This window comes from Solea senegalensis, linkage group LG10, assembly GCF_019176455.1.
Source record: "Solea senegalensis isolate Sse05_10M linkage group LG10, IFAPA_SoseM_1, whole genome shotgun sequence".
NCBI lineage: Eukaryota > Metazoa > Chordata > Actinopteri > Pleuronectiformes > Soleidae > Solea > Solea senegalensis.
The window spans coordinates 22,465,920-22,491,566 of NC_058030.1; the positions used below are offsets into that span (position 1 = coordinate 22,465,920).

Below are 25,647 nucleotides of genomic sequence, written 5' to 3' on the forward strand. Positions count from 1 at the left end.
TAGCGGAGAAAATTGTATAATTCTTGACAGGCTGAAGATACAGTATATTTGCTGTTTTGGAGACTATTGAATGAGCATATTTGTACTTCATGCTGTACACTGTGCTTGTACTGTGAGTATTTGAAGAGAGAGGACCGTGGTGAAGTTTGTTTCAGGCTACTTCTGAGATCGTGACACTAAAAATTGCAGTATTGATCATTTCACCTGAATAATCGGTCCGATACTGGTCCAAATAACCAGATCGGATATTGGAAAAAAGAAAGAAGTATAATACAATATTAGTGAAAATGTATTTTTAACAACTTAGTAGTTTAAAAGAAGCTAAATAACTGTATCACACTGATATAAGCAACAATACACAAGGTTGTGATATCAGTACCTAACATGACAAAAGGTTATTGGGACACATTCTGTTGAGGTTCCAATCGATTGTATCACAAATTTTAACTAAATGTGTTCCCATCCCACTGTGAATATTATAATAGGCAGTAGGTGGCGCAAAAGCCTAAATGTAGTGTTAGTAAATCAAGAGTCGCAGTCGCTCCTGACACATGGTTCCATTTCATTGCTACTTCCATCTATTATTGTGCTAATATTTGCTTCTTGCACAAAGTTGAAGTTTGGTTTCCATGTATAATTACTACCACCCATTCTTCTGCATGTTTTTTCCCCAGTGCAGTGAAAGAGGAAAGATAGGGTGAACTTTCGTTGTTGTGATTTCGTTGTTGCTGAATGTGTTTCCACTGCACGTATTCACATTTACTTTTTATTAACACGCCAAAGTTTTGGACTGATGAGTTTGTAGTTAAAAGCAAAGTAGGGCTGCAATAATTATTCAAATATTAAATCGATGACTATTTTGGTAGTGGACTAAACGAGTGTCTTTTTTTTAATAATTAAAACCGGCTTCTTAAATTTTCTGGTTGTTTGCTCCGTACAACAAAGAAATCATTTTATAACATTTTATAACAAGTACTCGATTCATTGAAAACGTAAACGACAGATTAATCGACTGTGGAAATAATAACAAACATCTATGGCCTAACTTAATCAACCACATAGTTGTGTTTGAAATGAGAGCATGGGCTGGGAAGCATGCTTTGTTCTATTGATGCCGTGTACGCTATGAATCAGGACAAGAGTCACGTAACTCATAACTTCGGCATGAATTAGCACAATATGAGGCCCACTGTCTTCATGCTGCATGATCACACGCCTCAGCCGGGCCATTCACATGCAGTGCAGGACGTTGGGTCCGTGGCTCCAGCACAGTCACAGGTCAAAAAGTAATAAAAAGCTAATACATGTGAGCCCAAGATTTAATTCAATTACACGTGTTATGATTCGCCGTTCCTCACATTCTCGCTCCAATTCGTTGGTCGAAAAGACAAATTGTAGCCCTTTAACCTTTTGGTCACACATTAAGAATGAAAAAAACAACATTCTGCGTTTGCATCACATTAATAATATTATATCGCGACCAGATGATTTTCATTTTCCTTTGGCAGACGCTGCCTCTGGATGAAACTTGAACCTGTGTTTTTCAGAGTTAAAGTTTAGAGTAGACGGCTGTTGTTTGGAGCTTTTTCCTCAGACTCCGCTGATTGGTCTTTGATCATTTCACCCCTCACTCACTGATGCTGTGCTTTCACTGGGGGAGGGTGATACGGTGTGATGTCTGATGAGTGATCACTGCTGGGCGCTGTTGTCTTTGAGCGGTGTGCACTGATGAGCCGGTGACAAGCTGTGTGCACGAGGTTGTGGGTGATTTTTTGATACTTTTGAAAAGAATCATCTCCGCTTCAGTCATTCCTACTTAAAGAGCCATATATGGACGTTGGTCTATTGTTGTTATTCTGTGGTCCAAAGAAAAGTGAAATTGAAAGAAGTTTATTCAGCCAGACTCATGGACTCCGGACAGATTTCAGATATTAATATCCGTGCTAAGTGATTCAGTGTTGTGTGGAAATCAGGTTTGAACGCTCCCAATCTGTCCTTAATGCATGAACAGATTTGAGGGGGCTCATTCATTCATTCATTCTCTACCACTTGAGGCTCACAGGCAGGCTTTTAGCTTAGAGGGCGTCCATTTTTGTTTGTTAACACCTTCACATGATGCGCAGCAAAAATGTGTTAACTCTCTGAAATACTATTTCCTGCATTTTAAAGGTGCAAATTCTGTGGATTTCTTTTCAAACAGTTTATAAATGTCTTATTCCCTCTTCCCTGACTACCAGCTTTATTGTCTACATATTCAATTGTGTTAATCTTTCATATATGCAAGACACTTAGCGTACAGTTGTATTAGCATTGTGTTTGTGATGGTTTTCTGACCTTTCACGTCAAGAAAACAATTCTGGAAGAAGCTGGAGATTAATGTCTTCTTCGTCTTTTCCTCACACAGAAGTAACTTTGTATCTTGAAGCAAAAAGTTAAAAAAAGTCCTTATTTTTATATAGCCTTCATATTATAAAGGACATAACCAACTGTAAATATGACAATAGTGGGAATGAAGGACACTGTTCTTCACAAACAACATCCACGTATCCACTATTAATATTCAAAGGAACCATACAAATGTTGATACGGTGAATTTAGAGTGTCCAATAAACCTCTGCATGTCCCTCCAAAACCCTCGAGTTAGAAGACGACTGGCTCTACGACTGAGCTGCCACCACCCCAATACAAAATCATGTCAATTTAATAAATGAAGTTCCCATTTAGAGGGAAATAAACAATAAAGCACAGCATGTGAGGGGACGCCAGCTTGATGATGCCAATGATGAGGCTAATATTCGACACACACAGAAGCAAAGCCAATTTTAAATATGTAGCCCCAAAAATAAAACCGTATAAGAAATAACAAGCTCCGTTTTATTGACTGCTCGGTTTGGAGCAAACCAACAAAATTAAACAAACTGGGGTGCTGAATACTGGGCTAACTGCTGAGTAAACACTGTCCCAAGCAATCATTTCACTGCAGCTACTTGCATGTATTTATTTTGGACACTGGGGCCGTGCATGTGTATCTATATCCAGCCATACTGGTTTTGGAGGAAGCCTTTGACCAGAGGAGAGAATTTAGAGTTTACATACAGGTCACAGTGGGGATTCAGTTTTATGGAGCAAGACTGGAGTTCATTTGTGTGGTTGATGCATAGCATGGAGGGATGGAGACTTTGAAGTAAAGCTCGCACTGAACTTTCAAATGGGTTTTAAGGGGAGCAATAACTTTAGCTTTCCCTCAGTGGCACAAAGCAAACACACGCAGGTTGACTCAGAACTAAACACGTGGACGCCGTCCGCCTAACACACACAGAACGGATTGAACGACACACATCAACGTGAAATTTATATGGAAGTGGACTGTAGTAACTGTGTGTTTTATGAAAAAGTAACATTTGCCTTACTGTCATCACTGTCATAAATATTCAATATACAAATCCGGCTTCAGGATTCATGCAGGTGGGATTATTGAGAGATTGAATTTCAAAAACAATATTGCACTCACAAAAAAGTGGAATTGTGAAGTGGATCAGTATACTTAAATAGTGTGACTAAGTTTGCCATTTGTTCTTTTCACTTTTCATCTTAACTGTGGGAGAGAAACAGAGACAAATTGTAACCTGAACAGTGGAATGAGAATGAGTTATTTTTGTATACTCACTGGTGAATTTAACCCTTCCTTTTTCTATACACCATTAGTGAACACACGCTCAAACAAACACTCAATTTAAAACATTGTTGTCTAAAGTGCAGATATAAAGTCTGGACTGGAGAAACAGACTAAAGGTGTTTTTAAATAAAAGTTTACAAGTGCATCAAGAAAGATTATTGGCTAAAGCAGAATCAAATCATCTCCTGCACTGATTTCTAATGGTTGCCATAGCAAAACCCATGTTGGTCAACCTTAACTGAGGAGAGTGTGACAAAGTTGCACATGACTGTAGAGGATGAACAGTGAATGGCTGAAAACAAAAGGCAATCAGATGTGAGATAACGTGTCATTTTCATCCGTTTGCACTACTCCAGCTGGCTTAAGTGGTTCAATATAAATCACCTCCAATTATCCAAACACTTTATTTTTTGGAAAAAGCAAAACAAAAGAGAGCATGAAAGTAAATACAAACACATAATAACAATAAATTCAACGGACAAATCGAAACAATATTTCCATTCTTACCTCTGTGGCTGAGTCTGACCCGGGGGACACTCTGTTTGATGCTTGCTCCAACAGGGAGGGCGGCCAAAAACATCAATCCCACTAAGAGAACACCAGGAAGAGATGGTGCTTTAATCCTCTTCCCTTGGTTGTCATAATGACTCGCAGACGTGCAGAGCTGAGCCTCGGCTCCTTTCAGACTCTCACTGCCAGAGTCTTCTGTCTCCATAGTGTGTGGAGTGGTTGTGCTCTGTTGTCACTCTGTCCTTCTTCTGCAACCCTGGAGAGAGACCAGAGTAAAGAGTCAAGCCAGGGAGGAGCGATCATAAATGCCTGTGTGTGTGTGTGTGTGTGTGTGCGGTCTCATCTATCTTTACACAGGACATGTACATATGTCTCTGTTGGGACTATTCAGATGTTTCACCATGGAGCCCCACAGGCATGTCGCCTCTCCTACATCAGCTGTTGCCTGTCCCCGGCTCACCTTTTGTGTTGCCCTTTAATCTGTTTGCCCAAAAACAAAAAGGTCAAGCTAACAAAAAAAAGAGAGAGAGTCACATTCTGCTGTCCTTCAGTCCTCCATCTCCTTTTCACACCAATGGCTAATTGAATTCTTTGCAAACGTGATACTTCCCCTATAGTTTGAGCATTGTTGGATGACCCTGTCAGTGCCTCTTTTATATCCTGTAAAAAATGGGCCTTGTACCCAGTCCAGGACTTCACAGTGCATTAAAGAGCCATGTACAAAGACATTAGTCCCAAGTGTGAAAAGTGAGCTGTAGGATTGAACCGTCATGGGAACACTCACAAGTCGCTCTGCCGGAGGACATGAGCGATGTGCGAAGGAGTAACACTACGGCGCAAACTGGACCAATTTTCCAACCAAAGCCAATTAAGAACATGCAAATGTGACATCGCTTCAAACCCTGACAAATCTCCCGCCGACTGAACATTTATTCTCTCATTCATTCATTGTCTACCCGTTTATTCTCCACGTGAGGGTCACAGGGAGCTGGAGCCAATCCCAGCGGACACAGGACAGAAGGCCGCGTCACACCCCGGACACCGAAGGGCCAACGCACAGAGACACGGAGACACAGAGACAGACAACCATTCACTCTCACATTCACACCTAAGGAGTGTCCAATCAAACTCTGCATGTTTTCACACACACGGGGAGAATATGCAAGCTCCATGCAGAGAGGCCCTTTGGGTCTTGTTCTGACACCACCCTGAATGGATCAACCAGCTTTTGCATTTTCAAGTGAAAGCTTACAACAGAAATGAAGACGAACAACATCCGCTCGTTCCATACTCGTTTACATACAATGTAAAAATAATGAAACATGCAAACAAAATCTACTTAAAATATACAATGTGCACTATAAAATCACACAATCAGCAATTTTTCAATAAAATCGTTGAAAGTGCAGTCAGGCAGTAAATCATTTAACAATACTGGATGAAGGCCTGAAGATATGTGCCCTTCCTTTGTTTCACCATTAGATGTCACTAACTGTTACACGCTGGACCTTTGATGTTTCTCAGTAAGTGAGTTTGCAGAGAGCACTTTACATTTATCATCTACACACAGCATCTTATAAACATGAATAATGTCTAAATAAAACTGAACTAATGCTTGGAAACCTTAAAATTAGGGATGCACAATATCATGGCACAAGGAAGAATGAAGAAAGTTTAAATCAACATCTGCTGCAACCTGTGTTTGTAAAACGTTAATTTCACTACAGAAGAGACTAATGATGCTCCCCTTCCCTTATTTTGCGTTTCCATTAGCGATAGTTCCTGGTACTTTTTTCAGTACCTGCTCTGGCGCTGATAATATGTGTGACACTGACAGACTGCCGGCCACTGATTGGCCCGAATACGGTCACTGGAAGAGTCATGAGCGAGACAAGAAACAAGCCGGACAATGCCGAACTGTAGATCACATAAAAAGACTTAAAAATCCTGAAAAATTTGCGCTAATCTCCAACATTTACTTCTGAAATCTCTTTTGTGTAGAATCATTCCCAATAAATCAGCATTACACATATCAGCAAAAAGTCCAATATCGTGCAGCCTAAACCCAATGGAGCCTAAACCCAATCATTTATAAATATCTGTTAATCTACATTCTGGTTATTTTTTTCAATTCATTGTTCCCCATTTACTATGAATAAGATGTAATATAGTGCAATACAGTAAAGTACAGTATGTTTTACCAAAGGCTCCCACTAGTTGTTATTTGCCGTTTATTGTCAATTATTGAAATTATACATGCAACTCTTTCATCAGCAGACCACGCTGCCTGCACATGTTTTACCATCATCACACCAAGTTGTTAGTTCACCTGCATGAGTGCATTTTCCACAGCCATGTCGCGAATAATAATCCTGACAAGGAGGAAATGAGTAAAAGCATTAAAAGCATGTCTCTGTCCTCAGACCTGACTGCTACATCTAGCTCATTACCCCTCAGTCCGTCCACATTTCACATAACACACATCAACATAAACTCTGTCCGCTGAAATGAAAGGTTCAGCGTTGGCAAACACGCTCACACCTCTGTCTCAGAAAACCAAGCGTGGCGTTTTCACTCGGACGACTTGGATCCGCAGACACAAGAGGACACGACCACCATCTGGGTAAAATATGGCCCATGAAAGTTAATTATGAAAGGTGACATTCTATGTCATACAACATGTACGACGGCAGACAGATACGAGGTTTTAAAGTATTCCATTACATCAATCATTTCACTTCATTTATTCTCCCTGTCTGCTTTTGTTGTCGTCTTCACCGCGGAGAATTGCGTCCAAGTGGCCCGTGGCTTTAAGCGGCCGAGGATTAGACCCCGATAAACAGACTGCTGTTTACTTAGGATGACAAATTGAGGCGCCCTCACACCTTCAGGGTTAGAAACACAGATACAGAGCTGTGTGTGACAGATGGGCCATCAGCTAAGAGAGTGAGAGGGTTTCAATCTGTGCAGTCTTGGCACGTTGTGAGAGCGACAGTCATAGGGCTGCTGCTGGTGCTGCTGCTGGTGCTGGTGCTGCTGCTGGTGCTGGTGCTGGTGGGGCTCGTCTTCCCAACAGTAACTTGGGGAGGGGAGCAGGGACACAATTTCACCCACCACTCGAGTAATGTATCTCTCTTCACTGCTTGAGTGAACACATCTATCAGTGGTACAGAGCTACTGGCAACACTGGGGAAGAATGTCCCCCTGACAAAGCTTGAGTAAGCTCAAGTGTTGAAAGACAAGTAAAAGGATGACAACAGGACGTCAACACGCACGACAGGAAGGAAGGATGCAGTACATGTTGCCAGTGAGAAAGAGAGGATAATAGAGTGGAAAGAGATATACTCAATTCCCTCTGGTCAAACCTGTGCATGAATGTGTATAATCAGCATTTACTCTTTGATCATACAAGTGTGTAATGGACACAGGTCTTTACAGGCTTCGGCTCTGAATGGCATCTGTGGGAACTCAAGACCTGTTTGTAGAGACCCACTGTAACATTGACACTAAGCTCCATGGCATTGTTGTTATCACTAATCTTAGTGTGAAACAGTCCATAGTGGGCCATATGCAAAGGAATATAGCACTGTTGCTTCACAGCAAGAAGGTCGCCGGTCCAAACCCCGGTATGGAGAGCATAGAGAGGTATAGAGAGCCTTTCTGTGTGGAGTTCACATGTTCTCCCCCATGTGCACATGGGTTCTCTCCAGTTTCCACACAGAGTCCAAAAACGTGCATTGGTTTACTGGACACTCTAAATTGAGCATAGGTGTGAATGTGAGAGAGAGTGGTTGTTCATCTCCAGTGGTGATGGACCAGCGTGTACCCCGCCTTTCACCCGATGTCAGCTAGTATTGGCTCCAGCCCCTCTGCAACTCTCATGTGGAGGATAAAGCAGTTGACAAATGAATGAATGAAAATTCTATAGTGAAAGAGAGTGAGAAACAAAAGGGGAGAGAGAGCTTGTGCCATGTGATGTGGGTTAAGCTAACGCCTCCATTTCCTGCCCACAGCCTGTTCCCTGTTGTCTTTGGCAGCGCGGCCAGCACGCGGTGCAGGGGGTTATGGAAAAACAATTCTGACGGCAATGACAGATGACAGATTCAAAGCTAGCGGCCAGAAATGAGGCACTCGGGCCAAAGATATAGCGCCGCATAAGTGTCATCTCAGAAAATGAAATGCTCCAGTGGGGCCTCAACATCAAACACATACAGTATCGCAACAGAAAATGTGCCATATTAGCCATTCACCAGCACCGATCACTAATCAACCTATTTTCCCTTTCAGCTTCTCCACCTCTAGGGGTCGCCACACCAGATGATCCGCAGATTCAGCAGAGATTTTCTTACACCGGATGCCCTCACTGATGTAGCCCTCTCATCTATCCAGGCTTCACAAAGTGAGTACAATGGATGTGCCGCCCCCCAATTTAGAGTGTACAATTAACAATAAGCAATGGGGATTGGGTACCTTGCTCAGGGGCACCCCAGACCCCAACCTGGCAGGGACTCGAAATGGCAACCCGCCGAGCTCCAAGCCAAGTTCCCTTTCCACTTGGCCAACGATCAGCAGTGATCCAAAATCAAGAAATTTAAGTGAGTAATTTAAAGTTTTAAAAGATAAAATATTTCCAGTAGAAACTTTCAGTTGACAAGCAAAAGGCACAGATTGTGAAAAGTGTTCATTTTCATACCAAGACCACCCCCAGTCAGGCATTTAGCAACACTCAAGGTGCCCCTTCAAGAACACTTTTATCAAACCCCTCAATCTCCACGGGACGGAGTGCATTAGCACAGCTATTTGTCTTCATTCCCCGACCACAGCCACTGACCCGACACAATAATATAGGTAATTGTTTGTACCTCTCTCAAGACTTTTGTTGGTTTTGTCGGGAATAGTCAATCATCTTTTTTGGCCCGCACTTAAGCAAGCATGTAATTCCCACGTGGGTCTGTGTGAGTTCATGTCTCGTAAGGGGAAACACAGGACTTCCACTGGGCAGCAGCGTTTGTGTTTTCACTCTATACAAACTATAAAGCTAATGCACGGAGTATTACATTTCAAAAGATGTTGTGTTGGTGATAAACTACAGTTACAAAGATGTAAACATTACACTGTTCCACTTTCTATGACAGGCGAAATGTCTTTAGGAAACAAAGTACAATAGCCCTGTGTTACGCTCATAAAGAAATCATAAATATTGATATGAAGACTCTCACCTCCTCACTGCCTTGTCCAAACAATTCCCTTTAACAATGTTAACATACACACTTGGAGTTTTCCTATAAGCTCCAATGTAAATATGAAACATGTGACACAAGATTTTTCTCCAATGACATCAACATACTGAGGCTATTTGGCAACTTTCATTGTACGATTTGCTCATTTCCCTGTGATTTGTTTAGTAAACGTCATAAAGTCAACAAAGGAAGCCAAGCTGCATTTCATTTCAGAATTCAACCCAAAACATTACCATACCTTATCGAAGCGAAACCTGAATCTATCAGCGTTGCGTTCTCTTCTCTCGGGAAATTACATTTCACTTCCAAAAGAAAAGCTAAATAAATCGCTGAAACGTAGCCTTGCATGCAAAACTTCAATAATCAAACCATGGTGATTCAGACACAGAAGGTCTTTGAAGTTTAAAATGCTGCAGTAAATGTTTCCCAAATAATGAATGAGTGCATTGGACAACATGTGAGGTAAGGATATCCAATACCTCTCCATGGACCAGAGGAGCGATCATTTGATCCCTCTCCATTAGCAAAGTCTGTATTTCCTGCAGCCGTTTACATTCTAATAAATCTTATATTCAGTGAATGCCCCACTGCAATTGAGCTTGAACAAAAAAGACTTTATGTGAGGTTTTCGCTGAGTAAAGCTGCAATATTATTAACATTATATTAATATCAAACTATTTTGATGACCCTTTTGAGACTTTTCAGCTTCTTAAATGTGAATATGTTCCCATCTGTTAGCTCCATATTACAACGAAATAAGAAAGAAATCATTTATTTACCGTGTGGACAAATTAAATAGAATTTTAAGGTGAATAATGATTTAAATATTGCTGATTTTAACAGTATATTAATTGATTGATTTAATCCATTTTAATGTGTTTATTAGCTAAATATGATAAAGAAATAAGAAAAAAATATACACATATCTTTAGTTTGTGGTAAAAAAAAAAAGACATTTGAGACATTATTTTAAAGTTTTGGGAAACAACAGTAGCTTGGTTGAATCATTTATTTATAAAAATACAGTGAAAAAAATGCAAATTCACTACTTTTAGGTCTCAAAGACAAACAGTCGGTGAGAATGTTGTAGTTTCCTCATCAATCCACCTCCTCTTGTCTGCTTTATTGACAGATTACGTTGTTTTTTTATAGTGGGTAAAAACTCCTATTCAAAATTAATTTTTACTTTCTGAAATGTCATTTAGGTAGCTTTTGAGCACATTGACTGTGATGTGCAAACACATGATGAATGGATGATGGAAACCCCACCTACAGAGTCAGACGGTGACTGTACTTGTATGAAATAATAATAAGAGGACATTCCTTCAGAATTCTTTCCATTTTGGAAATCAAGAGTATGCCTGCGGGGAAAATCCCAAAGAGATGGATACAATTGCAGCCCTGAGGTCCAGCGTGTTTAGATTTTCTCCTTCCCGAAGCTGTTATCTGAAAAGAGCGGTAATAGAATACTACAGTGAATGCTGGTATGGTAACCAAATCCAACCACAGACAGATAATAGTCCTTATGCTGCCTTTTGTTAAGAGAGGCTTTATGGTTAATGTTGCACTTAAATCCCCCACAATCTTTGTGGAGGAGAATACAAAGTACTCTGCTCAGCCATACGAGAGTGAGACAGTGCCAGCTCTTGTTGACTGTCACAGAAAGGGTGAATAGAGAGGTGAGAGAGAGTGTGTGTATTCCAGGTATTACTCATGTTGTGGGGACCTTTACACAGTCACATTATGGAAGAGATGTTGTAGGGTTAGGATGGGGTTAAGGTTAGGGTTAGGACAGTGGTAGTTATGGTTAGAGTAAGCTCCCAGGAAGTGAAAGTAAGTCAATGTAATGTCCTCGGAAGTTATGGAAACCAGCCTGTGTGTGTAAGGGTTTGGCGTGAGACTGGATCGGAAACAGAAAAACATCGAGTCAACAGACTTGTTCAAACCATGTAACCAAGGCAACGTCATATACATGAACATTTCGTTGATAAGGGACAACAACAGAGCGAGTAATTCTACACGTGTTGAGCAGGGCATGACCCGGGGATGCGTTCGAGCGCCTGCATGTATGTACATGTGAGCGACTGTGACTTTATGTTTACGTGAAAGCCAACACCATCCTGACGTAAGCAGATGGCAGCGATAAGAGAAAAGCATGAGAGAGTGACAGTTGTAAGTGCTTACACTTACCTCCTGACAGCCCGAAGATACACCTATGTATGCTATGGAACGACTCCTCTCGAGAGCATTACTGTCTCCTAAAAATGTACTTTATCAGTTTAGGAGTGGGCAGCCCTATAAATACTATCTGGATATTTTTAGGCTGTATCCATACACGAGATATATGGGCATATAAAGCTGCACACAGTTTGTACTCCTTAATATTGAAAGTTAATCTACCATTTACCAAGGTATTGTTTCCCAACAAAATGTTGCCGCTTTGAGGTAAAGTCTAAGCTAGGCTATGAGCAGGAAGCAATAATCCCGCCGAAAGTGAAATTAAATGAATTAAATGTGAGAGACAGCCAGAGAGGAGATTAACTTGCTTATTGTCTACTGCTTTATCCTCCACATGAGGCTCATGGGGAGCTGGAGCCATTCCCAGCTGACATAGGGCAAAAGGCGGGGTACACCCGCCTTGTCTCCTCCGGGTCCTCCGGGTTCCTTCATGTTAGGAACCCGGAGGACCCAAAGAAAACCCATGCACTCTGGGTTTCATGATTCTCCAAATCCTTGATTCAATTTGCAATGTACCACATTAAGGCCTCCTTGTCAAACAATATGAATGTAACAAAAACCAGTAAATGCTTAAATCAAAGGTTTTCCACCACTGAATAAAGTCACATGTCCAATGCTACAAACACGGCTATAGCGCTAGCTATCCTTTTAGCACAAGTTGAACTTTCGAGGCAGTGTTGCCTGTGTTATTACAGTTGTTTTTTTAATGTCTACGTCTTATGATGCACGCGGCGATGTCCTGTGCTTTGCTACACGCCACAGTTTTCAACAGCGCAAACGTTGGGGAGCGCAAAATATTTTCACAGTGGCGTTTGAAGGGAAGCGGGAGAGTTTGAGTTTGGTCGATGTGTCGCCAAAGTCAGCAGTTACGGTGGTTACTGTTAGCTGGCAGCAACAGTATCTTTGCTTTCTTTCAGGTTCTTTCAGGTTCATGTGCCACTGAGAATCAATCAAGTCCGAGGAGACCCGGGTCCAAAAGAGAACCTCAGTGAGAAGAGGAAGGATTGAAATGGACTGTATAGTTTTTTTTGTAAAACCATGATATGATACCATTACTGCTGACTTTAAGAAAAAAACAAAACATTTTTAGTCATCTAGGCCACCCATGTATGAAAAGCTTTAGTAGATTAGTTCAGTGATTCTGGGTCAGGACCCACAGATGAGTCACGGGAAATTTGTTTTTTGTCCCCAAACAAATTCGCTGAATTTTCCCCGACCTTTCAACCTTTCATTTATGTGTATACATTTAATTAGGGAAAGCATGATACCACTTTCAATACCGATAACACCACCTAGCGTATCTACTGATAGCGATAGCAGTCCGATACACTTTTCTTAGACCTTTTAAACTGATTTAAAAGGATTTTGCATTTTTCTCAATCCTCTTTATCCGATCCAGTGATTTGGACCAGTATTGGATCGATACATTCTTAATTTAAAAACCATGCTGTTTTAGTTCATTTATCAGCCATCTCTTGGAAATTGATTAATTTACAAATTTGCTCTTGTCATGATATATATTGTGATTTAAGTCATGATAATCTTTAAAAAGTGGACGCCCATTAGGGGTGGTTGGTGGGGGGATCAATACGGGGAAATATCGCGATATTTTGTGTTTTACTAATGTTACGATTAGCATAAAAAACGATCAATTGACGTTTCAGTCCACTAGATGGTGCTCTAAGTGCTCACTCTCACCACAGCGTTTGTGTGAGTATATCGCAATATATGATTTTGCAAGTGTAAAAATGTGTATATGTATAAAATATCGTGATATCGTATCGCAGCGATTCCCAAACAGAAAGTGTGGGAAACACGGGATTATTTCATGATTGAAGGAGGAAACACAAAGAGCTGCAGGGCACATGATCCCAGCCTGGCTGTCTGTCAGCGAGTCATTGGCACCTAGCTGCTGCACAGACTCTCTAAACATACTAACATCACCACTGCAGTAAAGGTGGCCTCGCTGTCTGTCCGTCTGCACCGAAGAATTCTGGAAACATGGCCTTATAAGGCCGCACCAGTGTGCAGCATCGCTACGACTATGTTTTTAGTGACGCTTTTCACTCAAAGCCTGTTTTGTTCTGGAGAACGTGCTCGTTCCGTTTTTTTTTTAGTTTTCATCAGCGTCCAGGAAAAAAAAAAAAAAAGAAGCCTTGGCATGAACTGTATAACGCCGTCACAGAGCGCAGGAATGGTGCTGCAGGCCATTCAAAACACAGCTGAATACTGAAGATGTGACTTTCACAGTCCTGCTGGATCCGTCTGTGCACGCCACACAAAGGAGAAGATTAAAATACTGCAGAGTTATTTAGTACACGGTGTTTTCTTCCACAGAGAGAGGAAACGTTAAGTTTACACCTTTGCAAAAGTCTCCTTCAAAGTCCTGTGAGTGCAGAGCTCCAGACTGTGACTTCACCGGCAGTGGAGTAAACCTGCAGCTGTGTGTATATACAGCAGTCTGGCTGAAAGCATCAGCAACTGGACAGTGTTTACATGGGGAAAGTCAGACAGGCTTTTTCTGAGTCGTTCTTCTGTGGCCTGAAGCGAAAGAATCTATATGTATAATTCACCTCAGATATGCTGATCAAACAGCCTGAAACACTGCCAGAAACATCAATATACACACACACATACAAGTGCAACCTCTCCCCTTCTCTGACAGTTTCCCTGGACGATTTCACAACAACCTGCTCGACTAAAAAACTCATGCAGGGAGAGTTTGATAAACCTTTAGAAAGTGAAAACAGGTGCCGGAGACTCAAATGAACAGATATGAGAATGAGAATAACTGTGGGCTCACGGGAGTGCTTTTGGCTTCGCAATAACGTTATAAATTCAATTTCACACATTCAAAGAGCCACAACCCACTGCATTAAGGCATGGTAAAGACAAGCTTTAAAAAAAAAGTGATTTAAGAGGCATGGGTGTAGGTGTCAAGATGGGCTGGTCTGAGTATCTCAGAAAATGCTGATCTACTGGGAACTATCTCGAGTGTTTACAGAGAATGATGTTAAAAAAGAGAAAATATCCAGAGAGAGACTGTTGATGCCAGAGGTCAGAGGAGAAAGGACCAGACCTGTTTGAAACTCAGAGTGTGAACTTGAAGCAGATTAACTACAGCAAATCAAGTGTCCTATCTTACTGTGCCTTATAAACCAGTGAGAATATATATAATGATGATTCTGAGGCTAATAAGCCAACTGTATTAACTGAGCCTCTATCGTTTCTGGATTAACACATTATTACGTACATTATTAAGACTTTAGAGAAAAGGAGATTAGATAAAATTATCCAGCATCTTAATTTCATATAACATTTTAATAAAGTTATCTGAAAAGATCATTTCAATCTAACATTTGATATAAACCCTTATAAATCAGTTTCTTTGGATGGCTTTATACTGTCGAAGTTACAGGTGTTGCAAATAAGACAAACTGAAATAAAGACATGTTATTGTTGACCAGTGTTTCTCAAATCCCAAAAATAAAGTCTTCAAAATGTGTACAGTCTCAATGATTTCTTTATGTGGAACAATAAATCAGACAATCTGTTCTAATTATAAAAACAAAACCGATTAATCGATTAGAAATAAGTTGATTTTTTTTTATTCGAGAAAGTTTGTAAATTCAGAAACTTTATTGCCGAGTAATAACTCTAAACAACCATTACCTCACTAATCACTAATTACGACCTGCTTCAAGTTAACTGAGTTAATTACGGGACAGAGCAACCTCACGTGAAAACCGCACATTCATTTACTTTAACCTGACATTGTTGTGTTTTTCTTTCTTTCATTCTTTCTTTTTTCCTACCTGCGCACTGTCCTGTGGCGTCCTCCGGTCACGCGCTGCACATGCCCACGTCACTGTCCTCAATTAAAGGAAAAACAAAGAGAAGCGAGCGCGAGAGACGCGGACACGTGCGCGTGACGACAGAAAGTGAAGTGGATGAGGAGTAAAGTGAAAACTTCCTGAGTCTCCACTCCCCTTAAATTGTTGTTAAACACACACACACACGCGCGCGCGCGCGCAGAGAGAGAGAGAGAGGCGCCCTCGAACTCTCAGTGGAGTGTGTGTGTGTGTGTGTGTGTGAAGAGGTGGAGCCCTCACTCAGCACGTGTGTCGCCCAGTGGTCACTTCTCTTCACGAGATCCTCGTGTCTCTCTCTTGTTAGATGTTTTATTTCCCAATTGCAAAAATAGAAGATTGAAAAACAAGTAGAATAATAAACATAGAGACAGTTTCATGAACATGAAACATGAACAGTAACGTGAAAAATAATGTTTTTAGAATGTTCCCGTTTCAGATCTAGTCAATATATTAACCTACGTATTATTTATGTATTTGTTTAATTATTTCATCCAAATATTGGTTTTTTTTTATCCACGGTGTCCACGGGTGTAACCACCATCTCGCCCTGCACTGCTTGATGTACGTAGACTAGACCTGTGGAGTCACTGTGGACACTGTCCAATGTCTCTCTCTCTCTCTCTCTCTCTCTCTCTGCCGTTGAGACGTGAGAGTCTGTGCAGAACAATGAGCGAGTAACGTGAAGTAAGAGAGAGCGGAATGACGTGATGCCTGGAAAATGAAAATTCCAAGATCTCTGACTGACTTTGACCAAGATCCCAAGGACAATCACTTGTCCAGATGCAGCTCGTGCTGCAAATCAATGAAAGTGTACGCCATGGACGGAGAGGCTCTTAAGTTGCCTTGAATTTGAGGAAATTGATCACGGAAAATCCTTGAAAAGTCCTTGAATTCTATGTCAACCAAGGTGTGGCAACCCTGTGTATGTGACATTTATTTGTTTTAATGACTAGAGGTTGCTGTGGCTGTGATTAATAGTTTTTTGTTTTATTTTTTTAAGACAACAGTAAGTTCCAGGAAGGTGGAAGACACACACCGGATCTGGTTAGCAAGATAAAGGAAAACAAAAAAAGTTCGATCAGTAGACATTAAGGGATGTCCTGATCCGATATTGATATCGGATATCGGTCCGATATCAGCCAAAAAATGCATATCAGATTATATCGGTCTGTGCGCTCTGCGTGTTGAATGCATGTAGAGCACACATGATCACAACAACAGCGCGTGTGCTACTGTTATTTCAGAGATGAAACATTTTTCTTTAACCTCTGAAATCTGAGGCTACGAAGCGGCACAGCGAGCGCGAGTTAGCCATTAGCACCACACTAGCTCATCATGAGGCGAGCTGCTGAAACAACATTATTTCATAAACCAGCGCCACCTGTCGACTTTAAACAGCCTCCGTTTGTTAACTTTACCCCAAAAACCAGGCATGCCAAGAGCTTTCTGTGTTTTAAATGTGTCCTGAAGCTCCACACACAGAGCTAAGTACGCCTGCGGGGTCGGGCTCCGGGTTTACCTGCGGGACGAGTCACTCACCCAGAGTGGGTAGGGCTAATCCAAAATAGGGGTGTTCTCTGAAGACACGCTGTTACCTGTGAAACACGAGTGCTCTGAAAACACCCCCATTAGCACTTTGTACTTTCCTCCTGATGAAATTAACCATAGACTGTATGAAATTAACATGGCAAAAAATCAACTCTTACAACTGTTACTGACTATTGTTCTCTGTTTAAGTAATATTACTTGATCAAGCCTATTCTAACATTCCTCACTACAAAATATGTAATAAAGTATGTATGATTCGTGCTGATATCGTATCGAATCAATATCGGTATCGGCCAATACTCAAGGCTACAATATCGGTATTGTATCGGAAGTGGAAAAGTTGCATTGGGACATCCCTAGTAGACATAAAGAACTTTCACAACATAGCTGTGAGTGATGCTTGTGTTACAAAGACCGAAGGGACAGTTTGGAAGCTAAAAGGCCCATTTGTACGATTTATACTCTCCAGAAAAGGTGGAGACAGACGGAGCCTTTCATCCGTACTTTGTGTTAATTTGATGAAATGGTGAAATGGTTAGCACAGAATCAATAGTTCAATCCGCCGGGAAAACATTGACAACACCAATGTTCCCCAAAAAAGGAAAGTCCCCTACAGTTTTGGAGTACATCTTTGTCCATTCGTCCATCCATGGCTCGCAGAGGACAAACAGAACAATAACACTAACTAGACTGATTAAAAGCCTGAGCATTCGCAGCTGCTACGTCCCCCCTCCTGTCAGCACTTGCGTCAAACATCCACTGCCCAAAAACACTAAAAATCATGATTTGTTGCAGAACTGTGAATTCTGGCTGCACTTTGTTGGACATTTTCTCTGTGACTCACTTGCTCACTTCTGTTTATTGTCTCCGTCGCCGGTTCTCTGGCGTGTTATGAAGACTCTGCTACTGTGCTGCCAGACATGTAGGGCACAGTGGCAAGTGAACAGGTACACCAGTATAAACATGACTTATATTAATATTACAGTAACTACACACACACACTGTACTGATAGCTAAAGAGCATTTTAACAAACAAGATACAGCTGCTGCAGAAACAAACCATGGCTCCTGACGTTCATGTTCCCTAGACACATTTTTAAGAATATTTGAATACCGGGGAAGAGATAAAAAGGTTTGCACGACTTGATTAATGGGAATTACTCCTGACATGTGTGTCACGTCTGCAGAGAGGAAAGAACGAGCAGCTGTATTTGTGTTTCGGCAGCAGGGCGGGATGTTCATGCTGCATGTCTTCGAGACAGGAGCGTGCAGTCTCAGTTCCCCGGCTGATTTGGAAGTAAACATTGATTTCTCACCTACGTTTACACACAGACATGCTCCGGTCCAAATCCACCCTTTTTCTCGTGGCGGGGTCAGAGCCAAGTGCACACAGAGGTCACATTCATTTGAGGTGAGAGCGGAGATGGTGGATGCAGAACGAGAGTTTGTTGGAGTCAGACTAAGAAATAAGCCAAATTTAACTGTTTTAACACAAAGAACCTGCCAGTGGGGTGAGCACATTTTTGCTTGGCTATAATACTGAACTTAAAACAGGCCTTTATTTGATTACGCTTACGAAACCCAGCCACAGGCCAATTTATGATTTTACTGCAAATCAATATTTTTAACTTGTTACTGACATTAAAGCGAAAAGTGAGCTGTGATGTTAAAGGTGTGCCTTTCTTAATATTCAATTACTTTCTAGCTTGCCAGTTTCAGGTTTTTTTTAAAGAGCAAAATAATGATCACAGTTGAGGGTAATTTCTGCAGTGTATCACTGATACTCTCTCCAGCTCTGTGTGTGTGTGTGTGTGTGTGTGTGTCTCTTGGCAGATGTGACGGTGTGTTCCAGACAGTTACCTAAGAAGATTATAGGTGGACATGTTAACGTGGTGTCATCCCTCCCTGCGGGGAGTTTCAGCGTCAGGGCGGACACTTCCTCAGGACGACGCCCTCGCGCACACACACACACACACTGTACACGCGGCGTCAGAGCATCGGTGAGGTGCAACAGCACTGATGACGTCAGTGGTGTCAGACATCTGATCGCTTTCCAATGTCCACTCCATTCCCTCCCCTTTCCCGCAGAGTTGTGCTGACGTGTGCTGCTGTATTTTGGAGGAATGTGTTGAGTCCACCTAAAAAAACATCTGCATGGTTATTGAAATAAATAATGTGCAAGTAAATACACGATTTTCCACAGATTTTCCAAAATATGAACTGTGTTCAGGTGGCCTTACATGCATAACACGACACAAGAGGGTTCAGGCAAAAGTCAGTGTTTAGTGGACAAAAAGTAGGTTCAGTCCACAGTCAATCAAATTCACTGGTAAATAAAAGTATTGAACACACAAAGAGAACTAACCCTGAAAAAATGCTGGAAAAATGAAAAGACGATCTGGCAGTGGGCGGAGTCTGAACTGGGCTTATAAACTACTGAGGTGTTTATGTATGAATGTCCACAGTGTCCTCTGTCAGACACAGCAGACGTGACGACGAAGTCAAAAGCGAGACACATTTTTCAATAATTGATATGGACACACAAATACAGAACATACACTCCAGATCTACTTTAATGAACAGGTGTAATGGTAATACACCTGTAACTTGACGTTATTTCAAAATCAGGCGGAATCACTGGTTGTCCACTGGTTCAGTGAGAGGCAGCAGGAGCGTAATCATTGTTCGACATTCTGATAATCAGTATTTGAAGTATTGTAGCTTATGTTTCTTCTGACACAGGTCGATTTTCCCTGGTCTACGTCCCAACAACCAGACAGTGTGTTGTTGATGATTTGACATGACAAATATTCAGATAGGCAAATGGGAACAGCTGGGCCTGTATACAAACAAACAAACAAACAAACAGGACTTTCATCTTAAATCCTTCAACTGTCTGACAGACATGTTGAAGCAGTTAAGTGTGAAAGTTGGCTATATTTCTCTTCTTCGGCTTGGTATTCATTAAAACTCTGCATAACCGTTAAATATGTGCATGGTCACTGTATTTCTTTATTTTTTTTAAATTTAACCTCAATACAAATATTGAAACGTGACATATTTATAATAGCAATGACAAATAGTGAAATAATCCAGTGTCAGGGCGGAGGAAGTGGCTCTTTTTGCGACCCCTGTCATATTATTACTGATATCTCTCGCATTTCTTATCATAACAAAGTCATAGTGGGCACTACACACACTGGTGCCCTCTGTCATTCACCTGTCAAGTCTGAAGTCTGTCACACGACTCATTGGGACTGCTTTTGATGTGATTCGAGACATCGAGACATTAGATGTGTCTCAATAGTCAAGGCTGCGTCTTCTGAATGTGCGTTTGTTGTCTGGATGTTGTCAAAATGTGTCACCGTTGACGCGCGAATGGTCAGATCCTTCACATGTGGCCGACAAATGCACATCGGGCAGCAAGTTTCCATCTCCTCTGATCAACAGCTACTGTCTCGACTTCTTCCCAGAGGACATTTGCCCTTATTAGATCTTCTCGGAATGCCCTGCACCAGGGGTTCTTTGGCCTGCCTCTCGTCCTTTTACCATCTGCAGGTACCCAGGTCCAGGCTGTGTTTGAGCGTCGGTGTCTGGGTAAACATAGAACGTGCCCTGACAGTGCACTTCCATGTTTCACTTCACATATGTTGCAGTGGTTAGGATGATGCTGCTGTACAAGGTCGATGGTTGCTGCTGACCAGATGGTTTTCATCCGACGAAACACTGAAGCTGCTTTCCCAGTTCTGCAGCTGATGTCAGGCTCTGCCTCGCCTCTGTTACTAATGCACCGTTCAACTGTTTTAAAAACGTGAAGAAGAATTTCTTTACTTTTTATTAGAGAGAGTTACATTTTGCATCTTCATTTACTCCACTATTACATACAATAATATCCATCAAAAATAATAAAAAATAAAACTAATAACACAAAACTGGACTTACTAAAACATACTATTAGTTCTAAAACTACATTGGAAATGTATTTTATATCAGATATGTTCAAATATATGTGATTTTTAAAAAACCTGAATAGCATTCATGTTTCGAGGGGCAGGAAGAGCTGTTCATGAATTCAACCTGCGGAGGGCAGCGTGTCACCTCTCGGTGCACAGCCTGTCGGAAATGTATTAGGAGAAGAAGACGGGGAAGTGGTGAGTGTTGTGAGTTAGACCGTCTCATTTCTCACACGTGTGTGATTTCCATCAGTGGCCTTCAGTGGCTGCACACTTGGAGGATGCAGCCTTGACTATTGGGACAGATCTATTGTGTCAAATTTCCTCTCCAAATTATTTGTACTTTATTGTTATAGATCCTGGCGGGCCAGTTTTGGCCCACGTGCCGTCAGTTGCTGACCTTGATGTACAAAGTAAAAACTGGGATGAGGCAATTTTGAGACAAACAGGATCCAAACAGAGGTTGAAAAAGGGCTTAAAATTAAAAACCAAACTAAACAAAAAGGCAAAGTGAAACCACAGACAGGAGGGGACGGTTAAAAATACAAACACAACAGGAGTCGCAACTGAATTGACAAAGAAACAGAGAACATGGAGGTGCAACTCATCGGGGCGGGGCTTACACTCACAGGAACTAAATGAAACAGGACACAAGCAAGACTACAAAACAAAACAGGAAGCGACTCTCAAATGGAGGAATACTTCAAAATAAGCTCACAAGAAAAAACAGAAAAGCAGAAACTAAATACAAGAAAACGTGAGAATTCAGGGGTCAAACAAAAAAAATCCATTTGTAAGTGCACAACACACACGCATGTGCTAAATGTGTTTTCCACCATTAGAACTAATGGTAGCTTGTTTTATTTTTTCTCTTGATATATGGAGTGTGAGTGAACTTCAGGGATTTGCCAACACATGACACAATAAAGCAAACCAAAGAAAGGCCCCCTAATCCCCCACTCATTTTTACAGCGCTGTTATCCAGTTGATCCTCCATCAAGGAGGATCTTCCATTAAGGAGGATCAACCGTTCACTGTGGATGAAGTGGGAAGCTGCAGAAATATAGGAATATTCTGTATCTTCTTCGATAGCTTGAACACTTGCGATGCGAATGCTTGGATGTGAACAGGAGACGACCGCGAAAAAGTGAAAACAAGAGCAAATCTCACTTGATTTCACATTAAAGGGCTTAACCCTCACTGACACTTCCATGTGTTTCATATACATACAGTAAGTGGCTAATTTATCACCGTCTCCGCTTCTTTTTAATGTTTTACTGAACCATTCGGCAGCCGGTGAAAGAGCGAAGGTAAGTTACAGTGCGTCGTCAGCTGAGATGCAGAAATTGCAATGCTCTTCTAAAATGGTCCATTTGCAGCTCTGTGGTCCTGCTGTTGTTTAGAGACGGAAAGGAAACAACTTTTTTCTTAAGAACGCTGTCGGTGCTCGTGTGGGAGCGGCTGCTTGTGCACAGTCACACAAGGAGAGAAATCTGTGAGCAATTCTTTTACTAGTAATCGTGGAGATCTTTTAGTGTGAGGGCAGTTGGCCGGGGTCTGGTCACCCACGGTGCTCAGACTCTGCTTGCGACACACACACACACACACACAGAGAAAACCCTTCGAGCTTTAGCGCCAATGGACTTGAACTGATTAACCAATCCTGATTACTTGAGCTGCCATCAGGGAAGTGGTGCTCTAAAACAACTGGAGCTCAGCTAATTATCAATTATTGTTACTTACTGATGATTAGGGATAAGGATCATTAATTAGATCTCAACAAGACATGTCAACAATCATGGAAGTTCCCCCAGAAAGTACCACTTCCTGTGCTGATGTTGCATCATATTTACTTCATTTTCCCCGTGGCTGATTCTCTTACAGTGACTAAAATGCATCACTGGCTGTAAACATATGCTGAAAACCTGCCTCATTGTCTAAAAACACCTCCTGCAGCATTCAAGCTCACATATTTTCTCCTTTGGCTTTTTCTTGCGTGAGACGCGACAATAAAACTCTTTAATGCACCGTGAAAGTGAGCGCGATAAAAAATATATGACCTGCATTCAGACTGCTGTGGACATATTTCCAGGTTACGGCTGCGTTGGAATGACATTACCTCTACTGTACATATGTCACATGGCTGTTTTTCACATTACGGTTGTCACTTTGTAATGTACTGTGTAGGTTCCGAGCATAATTGCCTTCCTGCGCCATGTAAAATAGAAGCACCAATAGAAGTGGAAAAGAATGCTTCAAACCAGTGACAATTGTAACAAAATGTAACAGTTAAAGTATAATTTAATACCGTTTTTAATTTTTTTTTAGCAATTTCTTCCTTGGGTCATAACCTTCTGTAAATCTTCTTTTACAGACAACTGCAGCCGCTCACTTTGAACTGCTGTTGTAAATAAACTACACCTCCTCTTCACTTGTTTTCTACCGTATTTACGTCTCTGTAACTTCTGAACAAACATTGGTTTATTTCCGTGGTGAAAAAAAACAAGCAACTGAAAACCCAACCCACTGAATGTCTGCCTCGTGTACACACACACACACACACACACACACACACACACACGGCACAAAGAAAATACCACCAGACTGTGTTTCCCAGACAAAGTAGGGAGAAAATACAGTCACACTCTAAACAATAAACCCACAGAACAATTAAATGAAGTTAAACACAAAAATACAGTGAAAGGTAAACAGTAAACATGCAGGCTCATTAGACACCAAAAAAACACATAGAGGCAGAGCGGTCCACAGTGAGTGACCGGCTGTATTTGGTTTATTTAAGTCCTGAGTGTGTTAGGGATTGGCGAGTGTCTGAGCGTGGGACTATTTATTTATTTTACGCAGGAACGCGCAGCTTTGTGGCGCTGGGAGCGGCAAAGCCGTGACTTTAAAGATGGGAGAGCGGGAAGAACAATAGTGGAGAAAAATGAGTCCAAAAAAGTAGATAATAAAAAAAAGAAGAAGAAAAACACAAATCACTGTCAAATACTATCAGCTCCACACGACTCTCTCTGAGTTTCAGTGTTTGGATCTCGTGTCTCCCGCTAACATCCATGCGCCGCACACAGGAAATGATTTGTTATATGACGGACAGAGGTAAACAGGTTGGAACATGACTGAAAACACAAAGTTTCACAAGTGGATTCTGATACTGATAAAAAAAACACAATCATTCAGCAGCAGCAGCAGATAAAGGATTCTAGCACTGCTGCTGTATACACACAAACACTCCCTCAGGTGGGTCTGATAGTATTGAAGCATTGTATTCATGAAGACCAAATAGAGGCAGAATAATAACATCGACAGTCAGAAATGTGACCAAAAGTTACTCACTGCAGCTTTAAGCTCCGTGGTTGACCCTGATGAATCTTGGATTTGACATCTTATGAATAAGCCGCCAAAAACCTGTAGTATATTGAAATAGTCAGCTGATTGTGGGGTGTACAGGGTAACTGGATCTGTGAAACTGTTGGAAAACACAAAGAAAAAGAAAGCAACTGACTTTCAATTTGCTGTACCTCTTCTTGATTGCCATCGAGGGTCTAAACTACAGAGGCATGTTTTAGTTTTATTCTTTCTGCGCTGGACATAACCAAAGAAAGCACAAACGTGTTTCCAAGTGAAGAACTGCCAGTATCGTGCATTCATCTCTTCTGCGCAGGAAAGTACACATCGTGAAGGAAGGAGTGGCTGTAATCTCACCATGACTTGTGAAAGTGAATGTTATTCTCAGGGAAATCACCAGCAGAGGCTGGTGCAGCAGGAATTCACCAAATACACATGATAGCGCCAACTTCATATTTAACCAGATAGCGTTCACAGATCTTGGGGATTTTTTTGGGAACACTGCCTCTATCACTCACTCCGAGTAAATAGCTGAACTGACATCTGTCCAAGATCTTCACAGGCCTTCGCATTCCTCTCCAGTGAAATAAACATCTGTAGATTCCAGTGCAACTCAACAACAGAGCTTCTTATGCAGAGAAGACAAACAAAAGTAGAAATACTGAGAAAATAAATGAAAGCTGACATGTCACCTCAGATGGTCTGTGAGTCTTTGAACGCCCCTGTGTAGTTTGTGTGTGTCAACAGAGCTGTGTACTGTTCCACTGATTCACAGAGACCTCATGGCACTCACTATCAACTGTTTTAAGTTAGGGAAATAAACCAAAACACTACACTGGAGGTTTCCAGTTGCTGATGCCATTATCTCTCAGTGTACCCAGTGTAAGTATCTCTAATGAATCTCTTTAAAAACACCAGTGTTTGGTTTTCTTAGCCTGAGAATAAGTCTTTTATATGTACTTTGGACAAGAGCCTTGGTTTACTGCTGCAGCCTGAATGGATATTTACTATGTGACGCTGAGGCCGACCTCGTTCTTTAATGAGCACTGGAAAAGCAGCCTTTACACCTGATGTTAAAATGCATTTTCAGCACCTACAGGTGTAATCACGACCACAGAAAATGCATTCTAATGACAGTGTTTCCCAAAGTCTGGGTTGGGACCCACAGAAGGGTCGCAGGAGGGTGTTTATGGGTCCCCAAACAAATTGGCAGAATGGTCCCAACCTTGTAGTTAAGATTGATGTGT

General features: G+C 41.5%; 1 protein-coding gene across 1 annotated transcript in view; it reads right to left on the bottom strand.

The window, feature by feature from the left end:
* Positions 1-15,670, bottom strand: part of sema3d (sema domain, immunoglobulin domain (Ig), short basic domain, secreted, (semaphorin) 3D) — a 49,330-nt gene extending 33,660 nt beyond the window's left edge. The window contains exons 1-2 of the mRNA XM_044036742.1: positions 15,480-15,670; positions 4,184-4,442 (exon numbers count right to left, since the gene is read on the bottom strand). Of these exons, the coding sequence (XP_043892677.1) occupies positions 4,184-4,391 (208 nt within the window). The 5' untranslated portion in view covers positions 4,392-4,442; positions 15,480-15,670. The remainder of the gene's footprint in view (positions 1-4,183; positions 4,443-15,479) is intronic.
* Positions 15,671-25,647: the final 9,977 nt, after the last annotated feature.